This window comes from Amblyomma americanum, chromosome 1, assembly GCF_052857255.1.
Source record: "Amblyomma americanum isolate KBUSLIRL-KWMA chromosome 1, ASM5285725v1, whole genome shotgun sequence".
Lineage (NCBI taxonomy): Eukaryota > Metazoa > Arthropoda > Arachnida > Ixodida > Ixodidae > Amblyomma > Amblyomma americanum.
This window is the reverse complement of record NC_135497.1, coordinates 149,785,152-149,810,316: the sequence shown is the minus strand read 5'-3', so window position 1 is coordinate 149,810,316 and position 25,165 is coordinate 149,785,152. Positions and strand designations below refer to the sequence as shown.

Sequence of the window (25,165 nt, the reverse complement as noted above, 5' to 3'; positions counted from 1 at the left end):
TAATGGTTAAAACTCTTCAGTTTAATATTGACTTTGAGGCTGTAGCATGGCTGAAATGTCATTATGATATATGGGGATATAAAGTAAATTAATTACACCGAAAGGAAAATTGTAATTCACTGGGAATCGAATCCACGACCCTTGGGTCTTGTGTCAGACATGCTACCCCTAGGCCATTGAGGCACGTTAGTTAAAGGGAGACCTTGGTTAAAGGGAGACCTTGTGTGTCTGATGGTGTATCACATCTAGTATGCCTACTGATGTATGCTGACGAGTGTGTGTAATTAGAGAGACTAATTAAGAAAGCAGCAAACAACCATTAATGTGTCGCATCATACCTTTAAGACTGAATGAGCTTAAGTTTCTCCATAATTTTGTTTGCAAATTTAGGAAAACTACTTCCTGAGGCATTGCTCATAAAGGATTCAACCAATCCTAAGCCATTCCAAAGGTGTTTCGGGACCCTTTGAATGTTTTGATTCCATTTTAATGAGTGGTGAGCTCATAGAACCTGCTGTATTTTGGTACAAAGGATGCCCACTACTTTGGCTTGGGTTATTATTGGCAGAAGGGGCTGTGTGTTTTTTTTTTTTTTTTGCCTGCTCAAAACCTAAAGGGAAACTGTACTCAATGTCCAATGCAAATTTTTGTTGTAGAAACAGTTTACTGTGTGGTTGACTTCCGGGCTTTGCATTGCCTGGATGTGGTGATACGAGCTCTTTTCACTTGTCTGTTTCTTTTCTTTCTTTCATCTTATTTCTCAGAAAATGCATAATATATTTTTCAGCCACTGTAAATGCCAAACAACAATAATGTTTTTGGTAATTGAAATAAAGCACAGTAAGTACGTGTTTGATTGGTGCTTCATGTGCTTATTTTGGAAGTTTTCAATATAGATGTTAAGATTCTATTTTGCAGCAAGCTGTGAAGAAGTCATGAATTTGCCTGTTTTCAAATTGCCAGAATAGGAAGCCCTTTTGCTTTTTGCATTAGGAACAATAGAAAAGTGTAGTTTTACCCTGGCTCTACAAAATATGTTATGCTGTGCTTTGGTGTGTGGCATTGTAAGATGGGGTTATGGTGTCTTGGCGGTTGTGACCACCATTCCGCTGCATGGTTTAGTTGCTTTTTTACAGAGTGGGCATAATTAATAGTACATTTAGCTTATACTTGTATTAAAAATTTTTTTTTTGTAGTTTCGCCAGATGGAAGAGCCGGAGTTCAGCCCATCTACTCCAGTGGTAGCAGCTGCTGAGGAGCAACATGTCAGTGAAAATTCCATTCCGGATAATGCTGCTTCTGCTGCTACCACATCAGAGTCCGTCTGCAGAGGTGAACTATCTGCCCATAAACTGTCGGAACCACTTCCAGCTTCTGAGATGGTTGCTGTGGGCAGCTCAGCAGAAAGTGCACTTCCTGCCATGGACTCTGGCCTAGACAAACCAGAGCTTGTTGGGGGCATTCCAGTGGTGTGCAAAGGCAAGGTGCTTGAAACAGTGGTGGAGGGAAAACAAGCATTGCTTCAGCTCGCCAAAGAACCTGTAAAACAGGAGGAAGCCCTTTCACAATGTCCAAAAGAACCGCAAAAAGAAGCCATGCCAGATGCTGTCCATGATGTCATGGAACAAGCTACTTCAGTATCTGGAGCAGATGAGCCAGCCATGACAACAGACAGTGTATTGGGAACAGACACTGAGACTGGAAGGAGGACATCTTGTCGCGTACGCACACCATCAGTGCTTATCGGGGCTCCTGGTGGTGATCGTGCCGTGCCCATGTCAGAACCCACAGCCCAGTCTGCACCTCGTAAAAGAAAGTTGACCTTCGAACAAATACCACCAAACTTACAAGCAGTAGTTTCAAGGAACCTTGAACTGCCTACACTGACTAAGTCCCTTCCTTCAAGAATGGAGCGGATGAAGTTTGGCAACAGGAGTGAGGTTGCTGTAAGACGCAAGGCCCCGAGAAAAAGCAATGTGAAGACCTGTGTTACGCATTTTCGGCAACAAGGATTGTCTAGGAGTGCCTCTGACAACACCCACAGTCTCTATGCTTGTCAAAAGTGCAGTTTTCGCACAAGCCGCATGGACAATCTTGTGCGACACAAGAAGGCAGATTGTGCCTTCATTAAGGACTTTTTCAGCTGGGATGCCAATACTTTCACTGAAGCCACTGAGATGTCAAAAAAAAGGTCATTGTCACCAGATGTGCTGGTTGAAAGTGAAAGCACTGAAGAGGCCAGCAAGACTCCAGTTGCAAAGTGTAAAGGTTCAGCACGAAAGTCGGAGGCAAGTACCAGAACCTCTGAAAAAAAGAAGTCGGTGGAACGAGATGAGAAGTCTAAGCAAGCACTTGGGTAAGCCTGCTATTTTATTATTTTCTCTCCCCCCTTGTTTTGCTTGCAGACTCGTGCAAGTTTTATTTTGTAGTTCTTGAGAGGTGCTTGCATTTGTAATGTGTAAAATTTTTTTGGTCATAAATGCACAACTCTGCATGAACAGTAAAAGCTATTGCCATACCTTGCAGGAGGCAATGGATGCCCTAAAATATGGAATCGTGAATGTCAGGAGTGGATTAAGAACCATAACTGCAAACAGTACTCTGTTGAGATAGAATTTATGGAATTTCAATAAGGATAGCATTAAATGTTCTAACAATATATTGTTGGAAAGTGTATGGTTCAGTAAGGCTCTCATACTTGAAATGACTGGACCCTGTACACAATTTAGATTTGGGTCTTTCAACTGGTGTATACAAGACGTCGCCCATAAACAGTCTGTATGTAGAAATAATGAAGACAGAAGAACCATGCTCACGTGTCTATTCATTCTAAAAATCCATTCACTGCCAAAACACATCTGTTACCCAATAGTTACAAAGTGCCCATCTCGAACACTTTATCAACAAACTCGAAGGAATCGGAACACTACTTCACTTTGAAGATAAATACCAGGAATTAGACGTAATGGACATATTGCCTAATTGCCATATTGCCCGCAAACCTGATCCACTCCTGCCTTGGTACTGCCTGCCCTCTATGTGCAACTTCATATTGACACAATATCAGAAAAAACAAACACCGTGTGGACGTATATTACAAGATATATAGTGCTAAACGAAAAATACGGAGAATACACGGCATTTTATACCAATAGATTAAAATCTGCACGCTACGTCAGCAGCGCCATGGTACAAAACAATTTGAGAAAAACAGGATGGCTACCTCAGTGCGCATCCATTTTCATTGCTGAGTGTTACGCAGTCTCTGTGGCTGTATAAAAAAAACATGAATGAGAATATTCAGAACAGTATCAATTACAGTGATTCTCTATGCGTACTAACTTGTTTAGCCATAGAAATGCAGTTACACCACTAATTGGTGACATCATGCACGACACAAGAGCCACAACACTGGGACAAGACAAAATTTTGCTAGGTTCCAAGCCACGTCGGAATCACTGGCAATGAGAAAGCAGATGTATAGTCTTCACAAGCTCAGAACAAAGAAATCAAGAAAGTAAACATTCCCTACAAAGATGTCATGAAGTTGGTACAGTATAAGCTGAGAGATAAATGGCAGTCTAAATTTGGTATTGAAGCAAATAATAAGCTACATTAAACCCATCTTAGGAGAATGGAAGTCATGCTCGCACCAAGAACGTTTCATTGAAGTTATTTTATGCAGTCTCCGTATTGGACGCACACACCTTACACACAACTTCCTACTGACAAAAGAAGACTTGAATCTCTGAGAAAAAAATATTTTGCTTTATTTTACAACAAACACATTCCGTTTCATCTAGCCTTGATTTTAGGTGAAGATGCACTTGTCAATATGCCATATGTTTTTAGTTTTTTAGAGGAAGTAGATGTCCTTCAAAAGGTCTAAATTCTGACCCTTTGCTAAAGAAAGCTGAGGCTTTTATTTGATTAGTTGGGAACCTCGAGATCCTTGCCCAGTCAAGGATGGTCGCTGAGGTTACCTGTCTTTCTTTAAAGCTTTTAGTATTAGCCATTTCCAAAATTTCTTTCCTTTTTCATTACTAGGTAATATGAAAACTTTTCAGGCCTTCTGCACCACTGTTATTTTTTCCTGTTTTTATAAAGTTACAGTGAAAACAATTTTTCTGTATACCTTGAGCTTGGCATATGATAACCTAATATGCTTATGTGCCACTAAGCCCAACAGAACACATACAACACAACCCAGAAGTGGTGTGTATCACTAGAGCTACTGTTAGGCTTCATTGCCACACCACTTTCTGGCTGTGCCTGTTGTCTAAACAGGTGAGGAGTTGACCATCTTTATCTAGGGTCATCTCCTTTTGCCTTTTTGTCTTGTGGTGCTCCTGCTTGGTAAAAAACTTGGGGAGGATGCCTAATTACCATTAGCTGTGACAATACAATAGGAGCATAACAACCTTGTTGATAGTTGACATGCACGACCACACATACCATGCAAAGCACGTATACCATGCATTACCAATGCACACAATGCATGACTGCGAATACAGTGCATCACCACACAAATCTTTTGGAACTGATTAGAATCTTAGATTTAGCCATCTTCCGGTCTCTTCCTCCTCTTCCCTATAAAAGGAGAGGGAGATTTCCCTCTTTGTTTTGCCACCTGCCAACCGTGGCAGGTTGGAACTGCCTCTTCCATGTACCAACCTTGGCAAATGGCAAGTGTATGGTACCACTGGCTTTTCGTCCCAATTGAGCTCTTATGCTGTCACATAAAACGCATTGCTTAGTATACGCCATTTTAATGTGCTAGCGTTAAGGAGCTCTTGTCGCTGAAAATCTGGCGTTGTTGACTGTGAGCGAAAAATTCCCAGAGAAGCAACCTAGGGGGCATGTGGGCCACCTAGGTCACATAATTTTGTGGCGTCATCACAACCTGCCTACCAGATTGTGAGCAAACTGCGCACCATGGCAGGTGGCAGTTAATGATTGGTTCGCGAGAGGTTTCTCGGGAAGAGCAACCTGGGCCTTACAAGCCACACCGGTAGCAGCACTTGCTATCGCAGTGCAGTGGCGCATCGCTTAACCGCTGCACCACTGTACCAGGAGCGGTATGAGGACTGCCAGGGATCTGTGAGTGTTTAATACCTTATTTACTCTATTGTAATGTGCTCCTGTTTTTCAAGGTCAGAAAAAAAAAAAGGTGCAGTGACTTCGATTTGAACATGCACCAGTTTTTAATGCTTCAATAAGGAAATGAACCTTCTCATTTAGAACCAAGCAAACTGTGCCATTGCCTTAGTCACTTTTCTTGCAGACGCTTGTTTGCTTTCGAACCAAAAATCCGCTCCTTTTCGCAAAATTCATAATCAAGCACCTGCTGCCAATCACGTGCTTATGTTTCAGGAACACTTGAGGTCGCCCGATTGCCACTTGCCTTCGTACACAAGATCAGCTTATTCAATAGTGTTAGAATTTTTTACCTCATTCCTTCATGCTCTCGTGGGTGTCCACAGTGCAGACCTTGGCAGCATGCCAAGATGCTGCGCTTCGATAACACCCTGGCACGTTTATCTTCTGAAAGGAACTCTGGCAGCAGTGGCACGCCTGGTGAACTGGGCATGGCGCCAAGCCAAGCAGTTGTGCGCCCTGAATGGGAGCGTGGGCGGCACTTGTTCCCTAGGTGCAGTGCCCTGGCTGCTGGCTGCATTAGTCAGTGTGTGCTTAGAAAGTCTGCACACAAGTTTGCCTTTATATTAACCCACTCTCGTAGTGAACTCTGTGCATCTTCGCAACCCATGTTTTCATGTTTGCTCAACTGGGGTAGGCGATGTCCATAATATAGATGCGCAAGTAATACCAAGCCACTATTTTTGTGATGCCGGTGGCAATAGGGCATTGCTGGAATGGTTTCATTTTAGTACTCAATTCTAATGCGCGTGCCATTTTTAGGTGTTTTTTTCTGGAAGAAAGGTGTGCATTAGAATCGAGTAAGTGCGGTAGTGTGTCCAGGCCTCAAGAAAGCCAATTAGTTAGTTTTCCAGTGCAAAACACCAACAGATAACTTTTACACGCACTTTTGAAGCATTTTTGATCACTGCTTTTCAATGTGGCTGCTACACAACTGTGCACTATCTTAACTGCTTTGACAACATAAGTGATTGTTCCAGAACCAATGTACCTCTGAGGCTGTTGACACTAGCCTCATCAGTAGTCTCAAAGGCCATACAACAGCAGTCGCTGAGTCATTTGCAAATCGGTTGCGATGTGCACCTCACTGTCTTGAGGGCAGGGCATGTATCCTAACTTGTGTCCCTTTCAAAAATGCCCCTTTTGGTGACACCCGATTAGCCAAAATGCCAGAAGTGGATGAGGTTGCTCAGATATGCCGCATCTACTTCTTGCATTTTGGCTAATCTTGTATCGCCCAAGGGACGATTTCGAAAAGGACGAAAGTTGGGATACACACACACGAGCACACGCACACACAAAAACACGTGCGCGCACGCGCACACACAAAAACGCACGCGTGCACACACACATACACACACACACTTGCCTTACAACTGCGTACATCTTCCTCTTCTTTAGCCATTCTGCGACTGTTTCATAAGACAGACAAGTTTCTTGAAGAACTAAGTTTAGAATAGGGGCCAGGTTTCCTGGCTGATTTTTCCGTGATGGATGGTTTCGAAATCGGTTAGGTGAATTGTATTGTAGCAAGTACTAGCAGTGGCAATGCGAGTGGGCAGGTAAAAAGGATGAGAAAACTGCCACCTCCTACCTGGGCTTTCACGGCAACAAACACCTTTATTCTTTATTCAGAGATACCCTGCTTTGTCCAAGGGCATGTAAGCAGGAGTGGTTACTACTTGGAAAAAAACTGATCATTAGTACAGCACACCTAGTTACAAAAGAGTCAGTTCCATTCTGTTATGGTTCTCGCAAAAATGAATTAGCATAAAGGTTCACTTTAGTGTGGTATTTTCGTATTTTGAAGTCGTGGTCAGTTTTTTTAGATATATAGTGTGGTTGTTGAAAATAAATATTGTTAGTTCCTGTCTTGTTGTTATATATTTGAAAATACAATTTCAAGCTCGATTTTCTTCGGCGAGAGGACAGCGCTTCTTGTTCCAGCTCATTTTTAATTTTAGTGCAACTCTCCCCTTGCTTGTACCACCCCAGAACGAACCTTGCTGCTCTATTCTGTATTCTTAGAATTTTATCTGTCAAGGTCTTTTTGGTGAGGGTCCTAAACAGAGCATGCATATTCCAGTATTGGTCAAACAAATGAAATGTAGGTAGGCAGTGCTTTTTTAGGGTAAAAGATGTGGATTTCAGATTTCGTTTAATGAAATTTGACGCTCTGGCATCCTTTGCAACTATATTATTCACATGGTCATTCCAGGAACAGTCACTCGAAAAAGTCACACCCAAATATCTATACATATATTAGTGGTTAATAACATAAGTGTTCAAACAATAATGCATCTATTTTTCTTTTTTTTTTTTCGTGAAGGACAGATAGACACATTTTTTTTGGATTTTACTGTATCTTCCACTTCTCACACCATAAAACAATGTTAGTAAGGTCTGTCTGCAAACCAGTAGAATTCTGTTCAATTTTAATTTTTCTATGCACGATGGAATCATTGGCAAACAAACATAAACGTGAAGATATGACGGCAGGAACATCGTTAATATAAACTAAATATAATAGTGGCCCTAAGATGCAGCCCAGAGGAACACCCAATCTGACCTCGACACAAGGGGAAGTAGCACCGTTCAGTATTACACATTCGATGTTGGGGTGGGTAATTGGCAATCCATTTGCACACTTCCTGATTGATATTTGCCATATGAAGTTTGTGGAGCAGCACAGGGGGACAAACCGTGTCGAAGGCCTTTCGAAAATCTAAAGAGACGCAGTCTGTTTGCCCATTTTCATCCACTTAGGATACCAAGTTGTGGTAAAACACAGTCACTTGTGTTGTGAAGGACAGGCCATTGCAAAAACCACGTTGATCATTAATTAATAATCCGTTTTCTAATAAATGTTGCATTATTTTCTTGTATAAAATATGCTCCAATGTTTTGCACAATGTGGATGGATGTTAATGAAATAGGCCTATAATTAATTGTTCACATTTTTTTTTTATTGTCCTTGTGAGCTGAAACTACATGTGCCATTTTCCAGTCATCCGGTAGCACACAAGTAGTAAGAGATTTAGTGTATATCAGATAAAGGTATGATGCGATCGGCCAGGCACATCGCTTCAATATACGGGGAGAAGTACCATCTGGACCTGGGCACCTTGGTTTCATCTATACTTTTTAATCAATACCACTCACACTGAGCTCGACAGGTTTGCATTAATGGCACAGTACTCACACGTAATAATTCCCCTATAAGACATTATAGTCTGCTCCATTATGGCATCACACTTGATATCATTGGTTTGACTGTGGAGGGTTGGGGGTGAAAAAAATTGTTTTAATTGCAATCTTCTTTACAAAAGAAGCACCATTCTTCACTGACCAAACATGAAGAGTATTAGCAGTGGCCTAGGTCTTAAGCCCTTTAACACATCATAGTTTATTTAGTGCTGTTACACACTTTGCCTTATATCACTGTGTTTTAGGGTCTGTGAGGAAAGCTCTGAAGACGAGGCACCCACCTCTAAAAGGTTACCACCCATACCCTTGGAAAGTGTGTACCTAAGCTCTGAAGATGAGGCACCCACCTCTACAAGGTCACCACCCATACCCCTGCAAAGTATGTACCTTTGCCATTCTATTTTCTAGTGAGGTCCAGTTTATCAAGGCTAACAATGAAAGCAAAACCTCAGAAAATAGACAAGACAGACAGAGCAAAGATGCCTTGTAACAACCATTGTTTGTATACTTCATTCTCAACATTGAAGATCACATCTTATCAATGTAGTGAAATTGTTTTCCCAACACGCACATTGTGCTGTTTGTAAGCTTGAGGTCATCGTATGACATTTGCTATTATATTCAATATAGAACTTAGTAATATTGTTTTCATGATCACTACCACTGCCACAACTATTTTTGTTAAAAAAAATTGCATCTGATTATGTTTTCAGTTTTTTTGCAGTGTTGTTCTTCAATCGATTTGTACACTTTTGCTCAGGGTGTCATTCAGGTCTGAGTGCAATTCCGGTCATGGGGAGCATTACTGCTATGCTCTGACATGTTAAAAAATAAAAAATATTCTTGTTATTGAATTCTTCCAAATTTTGCAGTGCTGTTTCAGCATTGATATGCCCGTTCTGCTACTGACTGGTAGTAGAGGTTTGCATGCACCGCTGATTTTATGAGTGGTTTTGAAGCGCATCATCTTGGCCTTTTGTGATTTTGTTATACATTGTCTCACTCTTGCATTCTTGTTTTTGTGCACAGAACTTGAATTTGGTGTCGATGATGTTGTCTGGGTGGAATGGAAAAAGCACCTGCACTGGCCTGGCATCGTAAGCATGAAATAAATTGAATGCCGCTTCGTCTGATATGTGGCGTTCAGTTTTTGAAGTGTGTTATTGTTTGATGTTTCAGGTTACTAAAATTATGCCTAGGAAAAAAAAAGCCAGAATTCGTCTTGTTGATGCATTGACAAACGAATCATGGTGCGTGAAACTTTTGTGTGTGTGTTTGTTTTGGCTGTTGGCTTAAAATTGTTTCTTCTTTCTTTCAGTGTCTTGGCTAGCCTCAATAAAATTGTAAATTTCAATAATGCCGAGCGAAACAGACTTTATTTGGTAAGTGTATGTGATGTAACAAGGTTTGTGACATTTTTAATCTGTCAGATTTTTCTTTTGTTTTGCACAATGGTTACCATAGACTCATAACTTCAGCCTTTAAGGGGCAGGAGTTTTTCGTTTCAGTTATCTGAAGTTTGATCATATTGAGGTGAATTTCTCATATTTCAAAGCCTAAATTTGTTTTGGGAACCTTTTCTTTGTACAGATGTAATTATGATAATTTGCCCTCCACAAAATGTGGGTGAAAGGCACTGATTTGTTTGTTTAATTTGTAATCTCTGGTTGCATGGCTGTTAAAGTTATCTCCAGTGCATTGCTTTCTCAGTATGTTTATTAAAATACTTAACTCAGACTTCAAATAACAGAAAAAAAAATTGAATTATCCACAAGTAAAGTTGCCAAATGGGCCACAAAAAACTGCCAAATTCAAGTGTTCAAATATCTGGACATTTTTAAAATAAATGAAAATATGCTGTTAATTTTGGCAACAAAAGAAATCGAATGGTTATTTGGACTGCGAAGATCGCTAAGACATCCAAAAAAATTCGTTTCATGCAAAAAAAGCCCCTTCAGCTCCAAATTTCCAAGCTGCTGGAAGAAGCAGTCGACAGTCTTATGCACACTATGGCACCACCTTGCGTTTGCACCTCTCTGAATGTCTGCGCGCATCGTGCACATATTGACACCATGGCAGCCCGCATCCACAAACTCTTGTTTTCTATGGCTGTGGTGTCACCTACGAGCGCTCATGATGGGATGAAGCCCAGATGTGAAAGCTGCACCCACTGTACGGAGTGCCCGTAACGGAAAGGCAAATATGATGAGAAAGGCTAGAAATGCTGAGCTACCAATACGCTCGAGGCAAGTGCTCGGCCGACGTTGGCTTTCTTAATTGTGATGTTGCAACTTTGGAACTTGTGGTACTTTATTGTGTACGCTCTTCAACAGAAATTATAATATGAGGTGGAGCTACTTGTTGGTACCATGATAAGAAAGTTGGGACCGCGACATTTCTAATGTTTAACACAGGTGCGCAGTCTTATCTTCGAGCAGCAGCGTGGTGCTGATAGTTGTGGTATAGGGGTGCGTTTTAATTAAGGAATTAAAACTTAGACATTGGTCTTCATTTTTAATTTATTTTTATTTCTTGATTATGAAAGCTTTTGAGAATCCACCTTGCAGGCGATTCCAGGTAGCCCTTTGAACTGATAACTTTATGAAACAAGAGACACACCTGCAGGAGACAAACAGTGATGCATAATTGCTATCTGCAGAGTTTTCTTTTTCTTTTTTTTTTTGTGCTCAGGGAGCCATTCAAGCATATACCCTTTTGTATAATATTGATACAGGCCTCAGAAAAGTTCGTGTTTTACGCAGTCGTTCACTGATTGGTGCTTGCATCATAAACATTAATTTGTGAGTGGTCTATGCAACCCATTTTGAAACTGGCACCTGTCCGTTGTCTCCTTGTTTCTTTTGTTTGTGTGAATTTATTTACGCCAAGGTGTTTCTTTCCAAGTTTCAAAATGTTACACCAACTAGCCCAGCAACATGCCTTGCTGAGCTATACAACCCAAGTGGTCGAAATTAATCCAAAGCTCTTTACTACAGCGGCTGTATAGCCTCTTTCATGGTCTCAACGCAAGAGGTCATTATTAGTATTGTAACAGCTACTACAATGTTGTGAAAGACACAATACAGTAGGCTAAGTATACATGGTGTTCCATCTAAATGTAACCAAGATTTTAAAAAAGGTGGAATGTCCTAGGCAGGTGAAACCAAGGGAGTGTTGTTGGGAATTGTGTGGCCCAGTCTGGAATATTGCTTTCGTTCTGAAAAGTTAAAACCAACTAACAAACTTTTTTAAATATTGGCTTTGGAAAGAAAATGTCAATTCGGAAGCTGTGGGCACTGTTAAAGAACAGCAGACTGAAATTGCATAATTTTTTACCAGCCTAAAAAGAAAGGCCGCCAATGGGTGAGCAGTTCCTGGCGCATATCTTGCGGGCACTGCAAACGCAAAGCTGCTTATTTTGTTCTCAGGGAGCGCGTCTTCTGACGCTGAAGTGGCACTGCTATCGCATGATAGTTTTTGTGTTTCGTGATCTTTCTTTGTAGGGTGCCAGGAAGATCTGTGTAAATGGTACCTTGTCTTTCAACACAATCTACAACTTCTGTATTGATACTTTTTTTCCCAGCACCAATACATAAGATTTTGGCTAATTAGTCTTCACTAAATAAAAAACTTTGTGGAGTGCAAAAAATGCTGTTGGAAGTCATGTGGCCTATTCTGCAGTACTCAGTTGGTTTCACTTGCCTAGGACTTGGTTGCATTTAGCTGGGATACCTGATACATAGTCTAAGTGCACTAAAAAAAAGTAAAGAGCACTTATTACACATTTAAAAATGTTTATTGCAATAGCAGTTTGGGGTTGAGTTTCTTGGTTTTTAGTCTCTGAAAATTTGGCCAAATTTTTTTGTTTATTTTAGAGCACGTTTTTGGTTTTTGTTGGCAAATATTATTTCCTACAGATGAATTACTTTTTTTCATTGACATAGTGTCGTATTCATGTGCGGTTAAAATTCACTTAGTTTATCTTACGTTATTTTCTTTCAGACTGAGTATTTGATTTTTTGTCATATTGCACAAATGGTTGCTAAACTGTGGTAAAGTACTTACAGCTGTGCTTGCGCAAGGAAATGCTAACGCCAATAAAAAAGTAACAGAAATGAAATGATGGAGCTGTTGAACAGAACATTAGTGGAAGTTGATTTGCAGAAGGACAGTTGCCGTGTTTGTTTTTGCACTAGCTTGAGTGAGAGGGTGGGGCATCACATGGTCTACGTGTTGTCTAAAGTGATGGAACTACCGCTTAACCGCAGGGGTAGCCAGAACATGACACTTTTCGTGACACTTTTTCATGACACTTAAGCGTGGTTTCAAGTTTATTTTATGTATTTGGAACATACTGCTAGCCTATGCCGTGGTTTTGGCAACAGCACAGGAGCACTGTGACAGAATAGCATCTGTCACACTGCTGGACATACGAAGCAACGTTTTGTTGTTTATATTTCTGCATGCAGAAAGTATTGTGCCCTTTGGCATTTCCCCATGCTTGAGGAATCTGTTGCATATTAGCGCAATGAGCCAATAGGCAGCACATTTTGGGACTGGTGACAGTGGCATAAAAAAACGTGCCATGTTCAAGACAACTATGCACAAATGTTACTGCAAAATGAAGAGCATCTCACTTGTTGGCTCCACTGGGTTAGAAACATTGTTGCAGAGCCTGCACTGGGTGGACACCCAGAGCGCTTATACTGGGGCAAAGAGAGCACTGCATGCAAGTTTATCAAAACCCATTGAATCAATATGAGGCTCAAGGGTGCAGTTTTATCAATGGCGTCATTGCTTGGTGATGAGTTATGATGTCACATCACTACATGTCTACAGCTAACCTCAGTGGGTAATGTGGTGTACACCGTTTTATGAGATATGAAAGGGTTTATTCTTCTGGACAGAGACCGTCTTGCTACTGCATGACACTGCAAATATGGGCTTTTAGATCAGTCAGTCTTGCTTGAGAAGGTAGCGTTTCTCTTGCAGCCTAGTAATTTCAGGCCCTGTGTCAGATCAGAGCGTATATCACATTCTCAGTCGTGAAACAACTGTCCTCTTGCACTGACTGTACTGTCCAGATTTGCCACACTGCAATACCCATCACTTTGAGATGTTTAAAGATGCAACGTGTGGGGGACATTTTTCTTAACAAAGTTGAAGCTTTGTTTTTACTGACAGTCTCTCACTTAAGACTGTACATTGTGGTATGAGCTATGGTTAAAAATGGTGCTTCGCTAAATGTTTAAGTACACTATGCTTTGTAAAATGTTAGTGTTATTTGTATCTGTTCTAGCTTCTGTGGAAGCGAATGCGAGTCCTTAATTTTGGAATACAGTTGATGACCGAAAATTCGGATGCCTGATTTTTCGGACATGCTTGATTATTCGGATTTTTTCGCGGCAGTGCGACATGGCCCATAGACCCAATGTATAAGAGTGCCTGAAATTTCAGGCACACCATAACTGACTGCTCAATTTTTCGGACCTCGTTTGCACTCGCCGCCAATACCCAAGCCACCATACAATGTGTACAGTGGAACCTCATTAATTCAAACTGCAGGAGGGACCGAAAACTTGATCAAACAAAGCAAAATTCAAGCTTAAAGGGAGCCTCCTAAATTGCGATGGTGAAATTCTGCGCGAGCCTGCACCTTGCACCCGCGTGGTTTCAAATTCGTACTGTTCTTGAACGTCTTCCGTTGCACAAACTTGAACAGTAGTCAGAGTTCGCTGGACTCATCTGTGCCGTGTCTTTTGCCTTGACTATGGGAAGAGGTAGCAGTGAAGCACGTGTGAGGCGTACGGCTTCACGGAGACGGTGAGCGCGGAAGGAAGTGGTGGTGCATCAAAGAGAGGTCAGCGTACCTGCAGCAAAACGCACTGTAACTCTGACTTTTCTATCGTAAAACCGTAAAGAACTGATGTTTCGATGACAGGCAAGATGCCTCTCATTATACGCAAGCCACCGCAGAGTCCATATTGCTGGATGCGATGCCGATTTTGGCTCTAGTTGCTAGGCCTAATGACGAAGTTCAACGCCAACAGAGCGCTTGCTTTGGCCGTTTCGTGGTTCTTATTGTTTAGCCATCTTCGTGTTCTCATTCTGGGCCCATAGTATTGCAGGCGCAGCGCAGTTCCCGCAACGGCGTGTTCGCTTTCCCGTTTAGACTTTGTCCCAACCTGTGCGTTCATCGGCGACATGCCGAGGGCAGCACAGCCAGGCAGAGGTCGTGAAAGCGGTCGCCGCCTGTCATCTGTGTACATGGCGCGTGGCGAAATTCAGTCATGAGGAGCTTCAGAATGTGTGCAATACAACTGACCCCTTCCTCTGGCATACTGGCAATAAATGCGTGATTTTTTGGTGAAATTTGATTTTCCGGACTGCCCGGTTTTTTGGTCGTTTTCGCGGTCCCTAGAGAGTCCGAAAAATTGGTCGTCAACTGTAAACCTTTATTATGTGAAGTTATTGAGGTGTATACAAGAACTAAAGAGCAACTCAACTGCTTTTCTCTGCTTCCTACTTCCAGTCACCTGGGGTATAAGTTTGTTGTGGCTATTAAAAGTGCTTGGAACACAGGTGCTGTGAAGGCAATTTTTGGAGCCAGGGCACACAGCCTGGAATTAAGATGTACACTATTAATGGCTGGTACAATGCAAGCTGTGTCCTGTAACTTTGCATGCATGTGTTGCCTGCTAGTAAGCTGATGTTTTTGGCATTCTTATTTTGAAAACTTCTTTGGCCAGCTGTATATGTGGCATCTGCAATGATAGCAGCCATGTTTTAGCAAAGCTCAGTGAATTTTGTTGATGTGAATGTAAGCAGGCTTGTCTAGAGTGCTAATCTGCGGCTAGCGAAGCAAAAGATGTTAGAATTTAGTGCAAGTAGCAGTTTTCACAGGTAATTCTTACGCTCAAGTGGTGCTGCATAGCACAAGCACTGTACCCACAACAAATCAACTGCAATAAGATTTCGCATTGTTTGTCCCATAGCACACCGCTGCACTGCTCTAGACAAGTGTGCTTGCATGGAAGAACAGAGCTAGTGAGAGGAAACAGGTGTTTTGTGATGGTCAGGTTTATCATATTTGCGGAACGAGTGTTTAAGACATTTAAGTTATGCTCTCGAATTTAAAATAATTTAACGAATTAGGTAATAAAAAGGTGGAGTTGACAGAGTTTTTTTAAAGATATAACAGCTGAGTGCAGATGTGCACGGATTTCACATTCTGTTTATATTTAGTGGTGATTGCAAAGTCCTGACTGTCATTTTCTTGTGCCTCGTATTATAGAGCAGAGCCCGGGTAGGACAAACAAGTGGTGCTTTGGTGAAGGCAGTTCAAAGGGTGGAAGAATACCTGCGTAAGCGCTGCCTTGGTAGCAATGTCGGCCCCAGGCAGTTTTTCTGGGATGAAGGTAAACCTTTATGTCATGTTTTATGGAGCCTGTGCCCTTTTAAAGTGATTGGTCATTAATGCTTCGGATATTAGAAACACTCTTTTTTTCTCTTACTTTGAGGAGGCTCTCGTTTGTTGCTTTCATGTTTTGAAATTTCAAAAAGTAAAGATTTGTCTTCTGCTGATATTAATGGCTTCAGCTTTTCTTCTCATTGGGGTTTGTACTTGATTTTTCAAAATTTCAAGAATTGCAAAAAATTTTAATCAGTGCTGTGTGATGGCTTTACTGCAAGTAAAGTAACTGTGCAAAAGGTAATGTACAAGTGGAGCCAACGCCACCAGTCAACTTTTGTTTTTCACCGACTTCGCGTACCATCTTAAAACTACACACGTTCTTAGGTAAGATATGTACTATTGGGGACAAAACTTATGGGATTGCTTAAGAGCGAAAATGTGAAAGCCTTTCCCTTTCCTCTTTCTCCCTCCCTTTTTCATTTTTATGTTCTAGGGAGTAGGTGTAACTATGTCGATGTTCATGGTTATTGTGACATCGGTTTCCGAGACAGGCTATGTTGACGTTCATGGCTATCATGACGCCAGAACAACCTTCACGGGACTCGAACCCACGACCTTTTTTCGCTATCGCTATCACCATTACTATCACCATCACTATCACTAACAATCACTGTCGTCATCACTATCTATCTGATGACGAATTTTTTTATGGCGCAAGGGCATCTGTGGCCAAAGAATGCCATGGCACACGGTTTTTCTTTTTCTCAAGGTGGGGTCAAAGACACATTGCCCAAGCATTTCACTCCTAAGAAGCCATGCACCAGGCAGGGGAAAGCTTGTACCCTTTGTATCACCAGTGGGTACCCGGCGGCACTGTGGATCGAACCCCACACCTCCCGCATGCGAGGCGGATGCTCAAACGACTAGGCCACCGCTGCAGTTGTCACTGTCTTATCTCTAGCACTAACTATCACTATCAGTAACTATCACTATCAGTAGCTATCATTATTGCTATCACTACCACTGTCTATCTTTAGCACTGTCACTATCAGTAGTTATCATTATCACTATCGCTATTTTTACTATCTATTTACTAACTGTCACTGCTATCATTACATATATATTGCTTATCACCTGTTGTTTAATCAACTTTTACATTTTATTTTAATTACCATAAAACTTATGATTGAGAGTTTGTGCGGACAACTTCAGTCCACGCCACTCATGCGCCAAGAAAGGCTTTCGCCTTAAAACTTTCTAGGATGCATACCTGGGAACAAAAGCCGTTAGCTCCGTTATTAGGCAGTTGATTAAAGCCAAACTTGCTGAAGCAATAGTCGGACTCATATGCTCCAATGTGGTCCAGTGAAAGCAGATTTCGTTGGTAGTCTTGACACCCATGGACCTAGATCGCTTTTTCCGTGTCCTGGAGACTTTTGTCCCCAATAGTATCTAACCAAGTGTAGGATAGGAGATAACATAAAAAAGGTTAAAATATATTATCAGGAGAAATGTTTACTGTAGCAAATCAGCAACGTTAGAGACAAAACAACTTAGTTTCAGTCTCAAAATACAGGGTGTAAGGGTTCTACAACTGGCTGTAACTTCCTGATGACATGAGGTACGGATATAATTTCAACATATTTCAGAGTGTTAAGGAATGTTTAAAACACAAAATATAAGCAATCGTTATGTTAAAAAAAATTGAGATTTGAATGTGGCCTCCCACCTTAAGGCAGAGCTCTGGAACTCTACATTAGGAACTCTCTGCATTAGACAACCGTGTGCATGTCTACTTCTCAACGGCAGGGCATAGTCTTGCGGAAGTATATGCTGCAAGCTGATCCTGTATGGCCTCTGAGGTTCTCCCCTGCCATAATAGCGTGGGTGAACACTCGTTCATAGCCCAGCTGGTGAGTCGTGAGCGAGAAACTTCTTTCCAGTTGCTAGTTGCCATAATTGCTTTAGCTGCAACAAATTCCATTTGTGTCAGCACGTCATATTCCGTTGTTCCCAAGAGCGCAGCCTACTGCAGTTGGCTTGCACTCTGCAGCGCTTGCTGTTGCAAGGTGAGCCGCAGGCAAGTGGAGAATTTGTGGTCCCCGCACCCAGCACCCTTCCCCCCCCCCCCTCCATGTGGTTACTTAGTAAATGGTTGTTCTATCTGAGACTCAGTTTAATGACAGAGTATTACAAGCAAGGCCATCACAAATGGGATTATGTTCATTATGTTCAAGTGTCCACACAGACCCTACGGCATGTTATTTGAAGATAGTGCTTCTTTGTATGCTACCTGCAATAGAGCCAGCTGATATATGTGCAGGTGTTACCAGAAATATACAAAGCATACTTTAGTGATAAAATTTTGTTGGCACATTGCCTAGGGAAAGTTTGTTAGTTTTGTCATGTTTGGGCTAGTAGGTAGTATTGGTGATATGGTTGTGCGCAGCCTAGAAACCTCCAGTTTCCTTTAACACACTAGAAAACATTGGACACTGAAGGTTGCTTTATATTACTCTGGCCTTGGCTTGTTCACAGTGTGCAGGTGTGACCAGAATTATACAAAGCATGCTTTAGTGATAAAATTTTGCTGGCACATTGCCTAGGGAAAGTTTGTTAGTTTTGTCATGTTTGGGCTAGTAGGTATTGGTGATATGGTTGTGTGCAGCCTAGAAACCTCCCAATTTCCTTTAACACACTAGAAAACATTGGACACTGAAGGTTGCTTTATATTACTCTGGCCTTGGCTTGTTCACAGTGTGCAGGTGTGACCAGAATTATACAAAGCATGCTTTAGTGATAAAATTTTGCTGGCACATTGCCTAGGGAAAGTTTGTTAGTTTTGTCATGTTTGGGCTAGTAGGTATTGGTGATATGGTTGTGTGCAGCCTAGAAACCTCCCAATTTCCTTTAACACACTAGAAAACATTGGACACTGAAGGTTGCTTTATATTACTCTGGCCTTTGCTTGTTCACAGTGCCATTTACAGAGGGACCACCTTCTGTAAACAGCGACGATTTCTACTTGGATGCTCTGTGCTCAGACTCTGGCCTGGCTTCAGAAGGTGCAGGAGATGCAGTGGACGAAGTAGCAGCACGGTAAGTGCGCAAATTCTTCTCTGTGTCAGGGCCCTTCCCTCTGTTTTAACTATGTTATCTGTGACGCCGTTTCACTTGCTCCTACTCTGTTTGTAATTCATATGGGCACATCAGTTTTTATACATGCAGAAATTAACTTCCGGTATGCTATGACAGAACTGTACAGGGGTTTGTTTCAGGGCCCTTCACTCTAGCATTCTTTGTGACAGCATTTCACTTGCTCCTGCTGTGTTTGTAATTCATATGGGCATATCAGTTTTGATACATGCAGAAATTAACTTTCATTAACATTCATCATATTCATAGGCGTTAGTGCCGTTAAACCTTTACTCATTGATTCTACAACTAATGATTTTGTTCCCCATTCTGACATAAAGTGCTGTGACAGAACATAACAGGAGTTTCTGTTCTTTTCACTTCAGTGAATAGTTTGTGTACATGTTCCGTCAAGTAGATTTTTGGTGGAAGAGGTTTGAAAGAAGTAAAAAATAGTCCTACATTTAAGGTCATCTGAAGTAGAGCAATACATTTCACAAAACAGCCATTCTGTGTGCAGGTGCATTGTTGACTTAAAAAATTCCATCTGCCTGGTGCGTTACCTTTATCGATGTTAAATTACCAGCTCTTATGTAATTGCACATGTAAAAGAAAAGGCAGTAATGCTTTACTTATTTAGAAGAAAAACGGAAAACATTGAGATATTTTGGAGGCAAAAAACTTGTGGTATAATGGCTGGATGTTGTAACATCAGTTTTGCTTTGTGTTCTTTGTATGCTAATGTAGAAACTTCTGTGTCAGGAGCAGCATGTTGCACGGATGTGCTAGCGTGGACTTCTTCAATCTTCAGTCTTCTTTATTTTGGACATGTGCTTATGTACACAGAACATGGGGTGAAGCAGAAGGGAGAAGGCAGAGCATACTTCCTGACGAGTCTTCGCCCTGGGTTACGGATCGCTGGCAACAAGGCAGAAGTAGACATTAAATTGAGATAATGTAATAAAGAGCAACAAACAGTGTAATTTGTTAGTAATCAGAAGACTATGACACCCTTTTCTACAATGATATTGGTAAACAAAATCGTGAATTGCATGGTGTATAATTTTTTTCTGTAGTAGGCCACAGAATTTGCTATTTCACACAGAATGTAGTGTAATGTCAGAAGCAGAAGCCAGAGAGGGTTAACTCATCTCATTCTGCATGCATAGACAAGCCATTATTGCTGTCCAAACAACTGCCATCTGTGAACACTGGATCTGAACACCGGAACTGAAGGGAAAACCAAACTAGTAGTGTACCTAAGTTGTATTTGGCCTAACTACACAAATCGACCATAATTTTTTAATTTTTATTTTGCATTTGATTGTTTCCTGAGCGTGACGATAGCTGCCCTCGATTGCAGGAATAGTCGAGTCGAGCAGGATATGGCATGATTGCACTTGAATGATCTAGTGGTCCATGTAGCAAAGCCAAATTTGCATTGAGTTCGATCTCGATTGTATCGATAATGATCGAAAGTGCATGTGTGACAGTGGTGTAACCAAATGCTTTCTTGAAAGATTGTTTCGCACTAACCTTGCATAACTTTTGTTCTGTTATGGCAGCATCAAGGAAAAGCGAAAGCAATGCAATGAAAGGCTTCTTCAATGTATTATAAACGGGAATGTGAATGTAAGTAAAATTGGTATACATAAATGCATTGTAAAGTCAGTACAAAATTACCATAGAAATTCACTTGTAAAATTGCAGAGCCACTTGTTGGGTGTGTTGAATGGTACAGTGGACAGTGAGCGTCACCACCTATTCTACAGCAGTCTCTCGCGTGAGCGTACTCAACTGAAGCGCTTGTCATGGTTTGGGCCTATTGATGATGTGCAACAGGTAAAGTCTTTTCATTCCACAATTTTTCTGTGCTGTCTATATTTCACAAATTTCTCTTTAGTCTGAAAGGTGTTTATAGCTAGCAGTAGTATTGTGTATAAACTTTTTTTCTATGTACTCCGAAGTAGCTGTTTTAATTTTCAGGGACCAAATGAATCCTCTAGATAAGTTAATTTTTAAAATTTCTGAAACATGTATTTGCTACGCACTTTTTGTTGTTGTTTGGAATTGTGTTCTGGCATGCAGTGGGCAAATTAAATGAATCACAGTAAATACCAGGTATGTTGAACCGAGATAATGTTGAAACGTCTCTATTGAGCAATCAGAATATCTTTGCACATCCATTCCGTTCTCCAGAATAGTGCAGCGTGCTTCAACAAGGCGCACTTTTTCTGGGTGCTAAAACAACGCTCCCGTGATCACTATTTGCATGTTAAAAACTGTGGAGCCATATCATCATGCTGGCTCAGATAGGAGAAGCCATTATATTTTCTAGCTGTGTAGCCCTGAACATCTACTGGCAACGCTAGCCGTGTAAAGGTGTAAAAGGTGTAACTTGAGGAGAGGCATACTGTGCTTGAGCCAATCAGTTTGTCTTTCTGTAAGGTTCTCTACTTCCTCCACTTCTCGCACATAGGCTGGTTCTGCTGGCCAGTGCTGGCCCTGTTAGCACAGCGTGTTCTGGCTTGCTTGACTAGTTCAAGTTGGTGTCTTTTTTTTGCTCCATTCGTGGTACCATGTCACATGCTTACTGCAGCCGTGGACACAGAAGCAGAACTTTATTGATGGAGGTGCATTTTAACAGGTTGAGAGGTAGAAAGAAGCCTTGAGTTAACAGGTACATTTAGAATCTATTGCAGTGCGACAAGCACAATTGTGCAGAGCAAGGCCAACATGAGAATGAAGGCATTGGAGTCTCGTCATTATGGAGCACATCAAGTGCAGTTCCAGCATTCAGCAAGGTCAACAACATGGTGTTTGAAGAGAGACACCAGAAATGTCCTTGGTGATGGCCCAAGGTATTGTTTCGTGGCAGCCTGGAAAGAAAACTTTCTCGATGGCACCATTTGGCAGCAGTTTCAAAACTAACTACGGCGTTATTTGACAGACTGTGCCAAGTGAAACTAAGGTGTTCAGAAGCTGTCTGGATCACCTTTATTGGCTGTCGAAGGAGCGGTCAGATGTTCGTGCAAACTTCCAGCGATCAGAAATATTCAGTGCTGACAAAACTGAACTGTTCTGACAAATGCTGCCAAACAAAACACTGGATCTTAAAGGCAATACATGCCTTCCTGTCCGATATGTGTTTAACAAGAAGTCGCGGATGTCGCCCGAACTTTTTATTGAATAGATCCAGGCATGGGACGTGGAATTGGGCAGGTCCATTTTCTGGGATTATCTTCTGAACGACTGCTCGAGTTGCACGTTGTTTATCCATTAAGGAACATCGCTATCAAGTTTGTGCTTCCCAATGCAGCTGAGAAACTGCAGCTTTTCAGCCAAAGAGTTACTATCAAAGCCTTCAGGGTCAGGTTCAGTTGCAGATAAGTTTCTTTTCTGCATTGAGAAGAAAGCACGCAAAATATGACAAAATCCTACGTGACCATGCGCTCATTTGCCATGACAGCAGTGCTCTCAAACATGGAATTCATGACTGTAGTCACATTTGGTAGTGTCTGGAATGTGATGGGACAAAAAGAATGAAGTGGGCTGCGGCAGCAAAATTTGGCGTTTGGCTGCTGGTCTGAAGGTTGTGGGTTCAATGTCGGCTGCGGCGGATGTATATTGATGAAGGCAAAATACAAAATCGCCTGTGTGCTGTGTGATTGAAACGCACATTAAGTGAACCCACTTGGTCGTGTTCAGTGTGGAAAATAGTGGGCGCGCTGGCTTCCAGTAGCGATATGTAGGCCGAATCACTAAAGGGCGTTCCAGTCATTTGTGGAGCGTTTCATCTATCGCAGCAAAGGTTGTGGGTTCAATGTCGGCTGCGGCGGATGTATATTGATGAAGGCAAAATACAAAATTGCCTGTGTGCTGTGTGATTGAAACGCACATTAAGTGAACCCACTTGGTCGTGTTCAGTGCGGAAAATAGTGGGCGCGCTGGCTTCCAGTAGCGATATGTAGGCCGAATCACTAAAGGGCATTCCAGTCATTTGTGGAGCGTTTCATCTATTGCAGCAGAGAAAAGTAAAAAATTTCAGAAACAGAGCAATTTGGAATGCAAAGCCGCCACATGCGAGATGCCAAGTGCGAAATGCTGTCCACCTACTAGGAATGCAGCTTAGCGTTTCAGTCTGTGTATAGCTACCAAGAACTAGGGCACCCACTGTTTTCCACACTGAACAAGGCCAGGTCACAGGCACTACTTTCAAATTTGCCACCGCACCCACTTAGTTGCTTTCGCCCCGTCACATTCGTGGCACAATTCCGATGTGTCCACATTCATGATTTTCGCGTTTAAGAGCGCTGTTGTCATGGTGCGTGAGAGCAAGCCCACGTATGATTTTTTTTCATATTTTGCACTTTTTTTTTCAACGTGGAAAAAACTAATCCACATCACAAATCAAAATAAACACTGATGGAATTAGACACTTTACTTCATGATGCTCCACAATTTGGCACTGGAATTTGCGCTGGAATTGCAATAGGTGAAATTTAAATTTTTTTAGTTTAATTACTGAATTGAACAAGATAAAAAATACTCTGAGTTACTATATAACATTGATCTGCAACATGGTTCAAGTTGCCTCCACCAACTATGCCTTGGTAAATCTTTGCTAACTTTACCTGGTATACCTGGTATAGATGGTCACTGGTGCCTGGAGGGATGTCAGGCAAAGCACTGTTGTAAATTGTTTCCGGAACGTGGGCTTTGTCATTGCTCTTGGAAAGGGTGTTTGGACACTTACGATGTTGGGGGTCTCGGGAATGAATTTCACTAACTTTCAGCATTACTGGGCACCATTCTGGACAGGGTAAACAGCGAATCACTTCTTCAGTGGTGAATATGGTGTGCAAACCATGAGGTGCCATAAGATGAGCTTGGAAGGATGGCAATATAAACATCAAGCTGTTTGGTGCCTGTACCTATTATAGTAATCTTTATTAATTAATGACCTAGTAGCAGCAAAGCAAAGAAATTGTTTACTTGGAAAGATGAAGGAAAGCTTGCAGGATTTATTCAGAGGCCAAAAAAATTTCTGGTACAAAGCACAGGTATGAAGGGTTAAGATAGGGTGTAAAGTTTATGAAAAGACGGGTTTGTGGAATCTTTTTTTTTTTTTTCTCGCGCATTTCAAAAACTTAATTGGCCACAGCTTCGTGCAGCATTACTCAGCAAGGAAACATTGGTTTCTTCCCATGGTTATGGTTTTTCACAGCTTCATATCGGAAAGTGGTTTCTTTTTATTGATCTTTGTAATGCCAACTGGTTGCCTTATCACCAGCAGGCATTGTTCCTGAGTAGACCCACTACGGTGGTTTGGTGGCGTTCGGCTGCTGATCCCAGGGTTGGGGCATTGTATCCTGGCTACAGCGGCAGCATTTAGATGGAGGCGAAATGTGAAAACACTCGTGCAGTGCAGTCAATGTCTGTGAACAGTAAAAGAACTCATGGAGCTGTCCGCTATGTCACCCTCATATTCCATTTGCAGGTTCAGGACATCATGATTAAACTCCACCTATGACTACTATTTCTAGGTTAGCTATCTTATGCTTCAGGAAACCTTGCTGTTTCACTGCCACCAAACCCGAAGACTGCTTCTGGAGACAAGTCATTCTGACATGCTTCGGTCAGCGGGCCAAGCTATGACAATGCACCTTCAGGGATAAAATTTTTGCCGCTGAATCGTAATTCTTATCAGCCTCTCTTGATAGGTCTTGAGCTGTGAGCATGAGGAAATTTAATTTTCTCTTTTAATGCTGCTGCTATAAGCATGTTTTTGGCAGCACTAGCCTAAGGTAGAAAAAACGCTGCTTAAATGTGCTTTGCACAGCACTTTTTATTTGTCATCTGCTTCTCAGTCACCTCCCCGAAGTGGCTTTCACTAAGGTGCAGGGTGGAAACGACTGAGTAGTTTGAAGTGGCATGCTATCAGTTCTGGCACCTTTTGTCATTGTGCATTGAGCTCTAAACTTACTGCAGGAATCTTGTGGAGAAAATGATACCCCTGTATGTTCCGTAGACTTGATGCACAGAATGGTTAGCATAGAGCAGCAGTGCACTTGCTTGTTAACAGTCAAACAACTGTGATGCAGAAAGAACCCTAAGTGGTGCAATGTGTCTTAGAAATCAAATCCATTGGGGCGTACTGATAGAGGGCGACTTTTCTGTGCTGTGGTACTTATAGAAGCATTAACTCGACAGCATGTCGTCTGCTCGAGTTGCTATGCAGTACCGCGTTGT

At 41.7% G+C, this 25,165-nt stretch overlaps 1 protein-coding gene across 2 annotated transcripts in view; it reads left to right on the top strand.

Annotated features, from left to right (window-relative positions):
* The window catches only part of LOC144113913 (uncharacterized), a 48,891-nt gene that overhangs the window by 11,576 nt on the left and 12,150 nt on the right, over window positions 1-25,165 (top strand). For both annotated transcript variants that reach the window (XR_013310912.1, XM_077647301.1), the window contains exons 2-10: window positions 1,197-2,356; window positions 8,610-8,743; window positions 9,394-9,461; window positions 9,544-9,614; window positions 9,683-9,746; window positions 15,659-15,782; window positions 18,757-18,877; window positions 20,479-20,545; window positions 20,624-20,755. Coding sequence is in view for 1 of the 2 variants with exons in the window: in XM_077647301.1 (XP_077503427.1) it covers window positions 1,206-2,356; window positions 8,610-8,743; window positions 9,394-9,461; window positions 9,544-9,614; window positions 9,683-9,746; window positions 15,659-15,782; window positions 18,757-18,877; window positions 20,479-20,545; window positions 20,624-20,755 (1,932 nt within the window). In the remaining variant the exon portion in view is untranslated. The remainder of the gene's footprint in view (window positions 1-1,196; window positions 2,357-8,609; window positions 8,744-9,393; window positions 9,462-9,543; window positions 9,615-9,682; window positions 9,747-15,658; window positions 15,783-18,756; window positions 18,878-20,478; window positions 20,546-20,623; window positions 20,756-25,165) is intronic.